The 9,090-nt window shown below is 44.7% G+C and overlaps 1 protein-coding gene across 1 annotated transcript; it reads right to left on the bottom strand.

Moving 5' to 3' along the window:
* Positions 1 to 3,501: 3,501 nt before the first annotated feature.
* On the bottom strand, positions 3,502 to 8,331 carry NFKBIA (NFKB inhibitor alpha). The gene is made up of 6 exons (XM_033143518.1): positions 7,952 to 8,331; positions 6,554 to 6,662; positions 5,652 to 5,862; positions 5,248 to 5,336; positions 4,871 to 5,131; positions 3,502 to 4,101 (listed from the first exon to the last, which is right to left on the bottom strand). Exons 1-6 carry the CDS (start codon positions 8,224 to 8,226, stop codon positions 4,054 to 4,056), a joined length of 993 nt encoding a protein of 330 aa, XP_032999409.1. The 5' UTR covers positions 8,227 to 8,331; the 3' UTR covers positions 3,502 to 4,053.
* Between the last annotated feature and the right edge of the window lie 759 nt (positions 8,332 to 9,090).

Here is a 9,090-nt window from a genome sequence, read left to right as displayed (position 1 = left end):
TGAGCATAACCAATGAAGAGATACCCAGTCAGGATAGAGTGTTTTTTATGTATGCCACAACAGCAGCCAGAATTCTATTGGCAAGAACATGGAAAGGTGAAGAGACACCAACGGTGGAGGAATGGCAGATGAAGATGATGGAATACATGGAACTCGCAGAACTGACCGTCAGAGTCCGGGACCAGAGGGAGGGGAAGGCGTCGCAGGAGTGGAAAAAATTTAAAGACTATTTAGTTAAATCAGTTAAACTGAATATTTGAGCAGAATTAGACAGAACATCGGCTTTGGTAGATATGTGTCAGATATAAATGGTAAGAGGAATTGTTGTTATGTGAAAGATGTATGTGTCAAAATATGTTAAGATAGGTCGTCAAGATAAGATACATAGTTATTGAGATATTTGACTAAGTAAAAGCTAAGTATATTAAAATTTGGGTAAATGTCAATCGAACAATATATAAAGCTACCTTGAAGAAGTATTTGGTTTTTTTTTTAAGACAGTGGAGGGAAGGGGGGAAGTCCCCAAACAGAGAAGTTAGAAACAAGAAATATACAAAGATAGATATTGGTTAAGGTTTGTATATGTTCTCTTTATGTTTTTATTGCTGTTATTGTTTCGAATGTTGATTATGTTTATTGTTGATTATGTTCAATGTTGATTTTGTTTTTTATTGTTTCTTATGTTTTGTGTTGATGTTGTATTTTGTTTTCTCTTTGTCTTATTGGAAAATAATAAAATCTTATAAAAAAAAAAAAAGTATTGCTCATGCAGAGCTTCTGAAATACCGGTAATAGCCAAATTCCAAGTATTTCTATATAAATAACTTTCTAGAATTGGGGCATTTTAAACAAACAGTTTTAAACGATTATTAAGACGGGCAATAAATAATTCGTCTCTTGGACTAAATTTGAATTTCTGCAAACTTTGGCCCTATACTACTTTTTCAAAACAGTGTTTTTTTTTAACCCTTAGGGCTGCATACATTTGAAATCATGCAGGTATTGTCTGTGGAAGAGGTGCATTGGTAATGCGATAGATCAGGCATGTCCAAAGTACATTTGGGGGGCCTAATCCAGCCCGCCAATTTAATCCAGCCCCCGTGGCAGTATATGTCCTCGGGTAAAATCCAACTTCAGTTGGCCCTCACGCATGTTCACTCTTCATCTGGTCCTTTTTTAAAAAAAGTTTGGGCACCCCTGTGACAGATGATCCAATGGCTTGGGCAGTAAGTTCCTGGTTTTGATTTGGGGGAATCAATATATTTTTGTATTTGAAAACCATCGTGCTCTTTTAATATTTCTTAAATAAAACAGGGTCCATTGTTCAGTAAATGAGCTGTTCATGTACATGTCCTTCCCTCTCCATGTGTAGTAATGTTTTCTGAGCTATATTGCCCCTCCTTATCCCCACTTCCTTTTCGCCACACCAATCAATACCAAATCCCTCATTTAAAATAATAGTAATCATCAAATACCCAATTCAAAACGAGCAATTCAATTTCAGAAAGTTTCTGCAAAATGAGTTAAATTACACAACGGTTACACAGCGTGCTATTTCAAATGAAAACCTGCAGAATTTTGGTTTCTTCTTTTAAAGTCGAATTCAGTTATTTAACTGCAGGCTGAATTATGGATAACCAAGCATACATTTTCTTCTTCCACCAGGAAGTTTCAAGGCATGACCTTTGATCATACAAACAAAGAGAGGAATGGGAATAACCCTGACTCAGAATGACACTTGACTTTAATCATTTCCATGCAGCTAAGAGTTCCAATGCAAAGCAGATCGGAGCTTAATCTCCTGATTCAGTGTTCCTCATGCAAAGCAATTGAGGCTAAAGTTCAGGGGAATTTATTGAAACTGTTAACAGCCTATTAAGAACCCAAAATATACAAATTCAACACAGCCTAAGGAAGATAATGAGAATGGATCCAGCCTGCAATCCTGGCAGACATCTTCTCTTGCAAGAGGGCTGGGGAACCTATGGCCCTCCAGGTGTTGGGATTCCAACTCCCATCAACTCCAACCCGTATGTCTGATTGTCAGGAATGATGAGAGTTGGGAGTCCAGCAACACCAGGAGGGTCACAAATTCCCCATCCATGCCTTATAAACTGCACTGATACAATGAGACTGGACTAGAGGAAGAGACCTGTGGCTTGTGTGTTCGCCATGTGAAGCTTCTGCTACTGCAAACCACAGGATATGTTATTAAACTCACTGATGTCAACAAGGAAATTCCACAATGCTGCAGTGAAAACTGAAGAGATTTAATTGCTTAAAATCAGCTTGCCCATCTTCAATGGTGAAAGTCTGGTGAAAGAGCTAGGTTTAAGGAAGTTTATGCACCAATATTTGTAAAGCCATTATGTTGTTGACATCTGTCTGTCTCGAGAGACAGCTGAGTGAACCTCAGGGGTGGAAGTCAAACTGCTGTGTCAACAACACCAAAGTGACCTCTCTAGGGCACAAGCCTGGGCAGTGTGTATAGAGCTCCTGGGCTGCCCAGACTACGATAACCCCCTCAGCCTCGCTGATGTGGTCCAAAGGAAAGGAGAGCAGTAAGTTTGGCACCAGCTTGGCTGCAGGAGTTGGCGTACAAGGCACCAACCAACCATCTTAGGGACTCCACTCTGAATTTGTGTAGGGTTTACTCCTCAGCTTTTTCTTCTCCTGAAGATACCCTGCAAGGCAGTGGAGTTTCAGGATCAGTTTTCTTTCTCCTGGATGGGCTACCTGCCCCTCACATCCTTCTACATCACACGCAGAAGCCGCCTTCTTGACCACTGTTGGCCTCATCCGCTCCTTTATATGCTGGCCATATAAAGGCAGCAACATGGTAGCGAAGATAACCTAGTAAAGCCAGGTCAGGTAATAACTGTGGGCAACACACCAGTGGCATGGGCCAAGCCTCCACCTGACAAAACCTGAGGCATCAGGGGTAGCTTCAAATTGGGAGTTATCGAAAGACCCTGTGAAGGGTCCAGGAAGACACACTTGACCGGTGGATACATATATAATCAGTGACCTGAATGGATAATGGGCAGGGATAATGGCTTGTATTTGTTGCACAACCTGGTAAGAGTTGGGCCTTGACAAATCCCAGAGATTTTAATTGGAGTGTGTTAAAAAATACATGCTTTAATTTCTCCACTGGAAACCAATGGGACTGCAAAGAGGAGCCTCATGGCACCTAACATACCAGGAAGGATAATGGAGGCTTTATTTTCAATTGACTGATGTGATCAGAAATGGTTTTTGAACTGCCCTGGCTCCGATATGAAAAGGAGTAAACAGCATGTGGATGCAAATATATCCCCATTCATTCCTCTCCACACCCTGCCCTGGGTTACTAATACAGGACACTAGTGGCTTTCTTTAATGTGAATGAAGAATGAACCAATTACCTGAGATGTTTGATTTTACCCAACTGGGCATCAGAAAGGAGAAAGTGGGTGAACAATTCTTCAGCAGGGGGAACAATTTCATCAATTCACTGCATTTCTCATTTGATTTGATTTTTTAATAAATATACACAAGTACCAAAAAAAGCTATTCACAAAATATACAGTATTTACACACAATATACATATTGCAAAGCATAGGTCTTGCAATATACAGCCTGAATGTTAATTGCTACCCTTTCCTGTGGGTGTAGAAGAGGCCTTCTTTGGGTTGCAATCGCTCTGCCTGCCATGCAGCACAAAGGGCACCTGAGCTCAGTCTTTGGGATGGATTGTTATCAGTCAGTCAGAAATATATGGAATGTCTTCCAAAAGGACACAACAGATGGCGACTTGGGTCAGCCCCCTTGTAGAGCATGCAGTGAACCGTCCAAGTTCTCACTCTGTTCCGTTTATTTGTACAATCTACTCTCTGGTGCAAATGAGCCCACGCTTCTTCTGCTGTCTGACAACCAAAGTTCATTCCTGCCCGAACTGTGCATTGAACTGCAGGCAGCACCTGCTGTTCTAACAACACGCTCTGTACTGTGCAGTGTGTTCAGTAATTGTTCACATTTTGCTCGCCTCTGCTTTGTGCAACGCTCCCACTTTAGCAAGGCACGTGTCGTCCGCCAATGATGCAGTCGTCATACAGGAGCTAGATGAGGGGAAGAAAAAGCAAATCAGGCTTAATGGAAGGCTTTAAGAAAGAGCATGAAGTAATTCTCTAAGGGGAATACAGGGCCATTTCCCATTATCCCAAGGAAGTCTTCCATTAAATTTAGCTGCACGCACATGAGGAAAATAGCACCTGGTAATTAACACTAGAGCCAGCATTTCTAAAAACTTTAAAAAAATCTGGGAGCCGCTACATATAATTCAAGGGACGGGAGTAATAACTCAGCAGTTAAGGAAAATTCTTTGTTGTGGTGGCACATTTTATTAACAGACAAAAATCTGGACTAATATGATGCTTATAATATTAGAGGGAAGTAGAGATAACAAATGGTAGGTTGCAAATACACCAGAAAATCAATGTGCAAATGTGCTTCCTTTGAAATAACCTTACTGTAACTTTAAATCCACTTTTGAAAATTCATTAAATGATGTCCTAATTGTAACGTGTCAAATGCTCCCTTAAAGCCAGTTTTCCTCCTTGTGTGAAGTCAGTGCAATGATTTGCTAGATTCAAATGAATCTAATCAATGCATTTTCTATACTTTTGAGTATTAGTGCTTACACCAATGGGTGACTGGTAATAACTCTGTTACCAGCTTTATACCTTCAAGGTGTCAAAGGCAAGCAAAACCTAATCCAAGGACCCTTGTTGTTTACAATTGCTTCCTAACAACCTTAATGGGAAGCGTGTGTGCAAATTATGGTAGAAATCTCTCTCTCTTGCATAGAATGGAGAAATGGCCACTCACTTCATCCTCTGTGAACTCTGACTCCGATTCACAGCTCTCTTCGTCTTCACTTTCTGGTAGCATTTGCAGGTCCAATGTCGTAAACTGCCTCAGCTGCTCCTGTATGAAGGAGTTGTTCCTTCCCCATGTGAGCTGGTATGGAGAGTAGCCCTGGTAGGTTACTTTGTTTACATCCGCTCCATGTTTCAGCAGGAGCGACACCAGTTCTTGATTCTGTAGATCGACAGCCAAATGCAAGGCAGTCCTGCCGTTGCAAGGCTCCTGTTTATTGAAAAAAATGAAAAGGGTGCATTCAGTTTGGCCGGACACATGCTAAGATGTTCATTCTCAAATTGCTGGGACTAGGCTTGCTTGTTTGAAAATGGCAGGTATCTTACCTGAGCATTGACATCTGCTCCCAGGGACAAGAGGCGTTCTACTATGGCCAGGTAACCTTGAATAGCTGCCAGATGGAGACACGTGTGTCCTATGAAACAGAAATGGAGATTAAATTTCATGTGATACAAGTCATTCCAACACTTGCCTATAATTTTCAAATCATGCACACTATAGACATTTAAAGATGGACTACTCTGATCAAAGAAGCATGATTATTTGATTCCAGTAGGTGACCACAAAGCAAAGCAAGAACAAGAACAGGGAACACCCTCCCTTCCTTGGCTGACACTTGCTATACGGAAAGAGCTGGAAAGAACTCTCTGAATCACAAGGCAATGTAGCACGGTGCCAAGGGCTGGAGTACCCAGTGAGCTGGCAGCTCAGCCTCAGAATGTGTGCTTACCATTGTAATTGGATGACTGTAGGATAGAGTCGATTTGTTGTTTCTGGCAGTACTGTGTGAGGACACCGACACCTCTGAGAGAGCCTTGTTCGCAAACGATATGCAGCGGGGTGTTTCCTCGGAAATCTCTGACCTCTGCGTCACATCCAGCTTTCAGAAGAGTCTCTGCGATTTCTGGCTGGTCTGTTATCACTGCCAAGTGAAGTGGAGTCTGCAAATCGGAAGTTGAGAAAGCATTTTATATTTAACTAGAAAAAAGAAAAATCTCCTAGACTAGCCATTACACAAAACAGTCTCGTTAGTCATTGCTCCTGAACCCACTTCTTGAGTAAAGTATGTTTTTTTCAGGATCAACCACTTTTCATAAATCCTTTGAAACGTTCCCCAATGTTTCGCTTTTTGTCATGCGATATACTTCTGAGAGAACAACCACACTGTTGCGTTGGTGGTCCAATCTTACTATACTTGGGAGCCAACCATGAAAAGTCACTTCCACAAATTGCTGATTTAAAGCTCCTTGTAGCCTGAAAGACTTGCCCTAAGTAAGGCAGAGGGAGCTTGTGGCTCTCCAGTTGTTGTTGAACTTCAACTCCCATCAGCCCCAGCCAGCATAGTCAAGAATCAGGGTTGACAGTAGTTGTAGGCCAGCAACATACAGAGGGCCACAAATTCACCCCCATTTTCTTGGGGGCTCAACCCCATCAATGAGCCAAGGTTATTGATGGGGATAATTATGCTAAAAGGTGGCAATTTTATGAGTTACTTAAACCCCTTGAATTCCCCCCCCTAAATTTATCTCTTCCTCCCACCAAAAAATGTTTCTTTTGGGAAGCTTCCAAGTCCCCTAAGGCACCATGTTTGATCCCTGCAAGAGAGGAAAGAAAACCCTGCCGGGTAAGTACCTGGTTGAGGTTATTTTGGGAATTCAGGAAGGCTTTGTCTCGTCCTGCCTGGCGAATGATTTCCAAACTCAAGGCCTTTTCTTCATGTATAATTGCCAGATGGAGAAATCTGCAAAGAGGAAAACGGTGGGAAAAACCCGATGGTGAGTACATAAGAAAGGGGGGGGGGGAACAAAGGACAAAAAAAAATAAAAATAAATTCCGAGCCACCTCTTGCTAATCAGCTCTTTTGCTCTTGCTCGTCATCCCGCGGGCAACGTGCCCAGGATCCGAGTCATGATGGAGGAAGAACATCAGCCTCAGCGGCAAGAGAGGCGATTTCGAAAGCCTGGGGTTTTCGAAGCCGCGTGCTCTCGCTACCTGGTGTTTTCCGCGGAGTTGTTGTGAGCTGAGTGTTCCGGGCAAGGCGCCAGGGACTTTCCAGAGCGCTTCCCCCCCCCTCCCGTGCGCCCCGCCCGGCGCCTCCTTCAAGCCCCGCCCACCTCGCAGCTTGTGAGAACACCCAGTCCCGGCCCCTATCCGCTGGCAGCCGGCCCAGGGACAAGGCGGAGCGGGCGGGGAGGGGAAAACCCATACTTGCAAAAATCCCCGGGCTTTTATGTAACCAGCAGAACGCGAGCGACATCAAAGGACCTTCCCCCCCCCCCCCCCGCACACACCGCGTTCTATTATTAAAGATCTACATAGGACGCTCCTCGCTCCCCCCCTCCAAGGCAGCCTGTGCAATAAACACAAATGCAGATGGAGTCAAACACGAGCACTAAAAATCTACATTATTGTGTGGGTTTTTTTTTTTTTTTAGTGCTTTTGGCTTGCTCTACTGATTGTTCTACTCTGCTCGGTCAGTAACTCAGAACTACTGTGTTATGAAGGACCCGCTTTAAAAGAACCAGCGAATTTCCTGCAGGGTCTTTTTCGCCGCTGCAAATGCTTAATTCCCGGGGCTTCACAGCGCTCAGGCAAGCTGAAATTCAACCGCGCAATGCGTGCATCCTCTGGTCTTTTGCATGCATGCCGCCATGCTAACATTAGCTCTCAAACCTCTTTTTAAATAGCAAAATTGTCGCCTTTCGGTGAGGGGAACAAATCAAAAGGATCGCGGTCTTCCTTGCAATGCCCAGCTCCTCCCACCCACCACATTTCCTTCTTCGCGATAGTTCTGTACTGCATTGTCTAGAGAGTTTCCTTCACATCTAAGGAACAGAGGCCACCAGGCTCTTAACCACGTTTGCTTGGAAATAAGCCCCATTAATTCCAACCAGATCTATTTCCAAGGAAAAGCATTAAGATCACCACTTTGCTAACTTCCGAGGGAACGCGAGGCAAAACCGCCCACGGAGGTCAAAGTTCCGATCCCGGTCCCCTTCCCCGAATTTGCAAAGTCCTCCCAAGACTTACGTATCTCCGTCTTCGGTCACTTGGAGTTTCCAAGCCTGCGCGGGCGGGCAGGGGCCGCTCTGGAGCCCCGCGGAGGCTTCCGCCGGCTCGATGCGAATGTCTCTCAGCTCGTTGACGAGCTTCTCGTACTCCTCCTCCTTCATGGAGTCCAAGCCGCTGTCGTGGCGGTCGTCCTGGGCCAGGCTGAGCTGCCTGTCCTTCTTCAGCGCGTCCCGGGGGTGGTTGTCCATCGTTATATCCATAGGGTAATCCAGGGAGCCGGGGCTGAAAAACATGGCCTGGGCGAGAACGAGCCGCGGGTCCCGAAGTCTGCAGTTGCCTTGCGAAGTCGTGCGAGAAGCTGGCGGGCGGCGGCGGCGGCACTTGCCTATACAGCCTCGGCGGAGGGGATTTCTGTGCCGGGGCGGAGCTTGCGCGCTCGGGAATTTCCCGGCTGACTCGGGCCAACTAGTCCAGTCCTGTCTGGAAGCTGCTGCTGCTGCTGTGGCAGCAAAGGCTGTGGCCGAGGAATTCCCTTCCCTAGTCACTAGCTGGAATTTTTTTTGCTTTTTCCACAGAAGGGAAAGTTCCTTGGATGGCTTTCTGTGACTAAGGCGCCCACCCCCACTCCTCGAGGCTTTTCCTCGATGGGCTTTCGGGATATGCAAAAAAAAAAAAGGAAAGAAAAGAATTGACGATCCTTCTTTTTGGGATTTCCCTCCTGCCTTGATATTTTAGATATATATAGCCCTAAAATGCCCTGGTATTTTGGTAAATATTCCTGGCCCTGTTTTAAAGGGGAGGAATGGAAAGAGCAGGCAATCCTTGCAGGAAGTACCCCAGCACTTAATAGGGTCACAATGCAATATTTGTAGGGGTGCCTGAAGCACTGTGAAAGTGGAGGAATAAGCCCCACATACATTGCAAACGACACAATCTTTCCAATATTGCAGAGAACGCTGCAGAGTGGTGAAGTGCAACCCCTTTCCATAGGGCCACCTTCTTGAAAAGGAGTATGGTGCACACTGAGAACTTGATACAGGTAGGTAGCCGCGTTGGTCTGCCATAGTCAAAACAAAGTAATTTTTTTTTAAAAAAAATCCTTCCAGTAGTACCTTAGAGACGAACTAAGTTTGTTCTTGGTATGAGCTTTCGTGTGC

This window comes from Lacerta agilis, chromosome 1 (assembly GCF_009819535.1).
Source record: "Lacerta agilis isolate rLacAgi1 chromosome 1, rLacAgi1.pri, whole genome shotgun sequence".
In the NCBI taxonomy this organism is placed as follows: domain Eukaryota; kingdom Metazoa; phylum Chordata; class Lepidosauria; order Squamata; family Lacertidae; genus Lacerta; species Lacerta agilis.
The sequence above is the reverse complement of the archived record's forward strand: the minus strand, read 5'-3'. Positions and strand labels throughout refer to the sequence as shown.

Bases quoted from the DNA above. Each gene is read 5' to 3' on its own strand.
- NFKBIA (XM_033143518.1), bottom strand. From the start codon at position 8,226: ATGTTTTTCAGCCCCGGCTCCCTGGATTACCCTATGGATATAACGATG. The intron at 5,863-6,553 runs GTACTTACCCGG...TCCGATTTGCAG, and splicing joins CCCAAAATAACCTCAACCAG to ACTCCACTTCACTTGGCAGT. The intron at 4,102-4,870 runs GTGAGTGGCCAT...CCCCTCATCTAG, and splicing joins CAGAGTTCACAGAGGATGAA to CTCCTGTATGACGACTGCAT.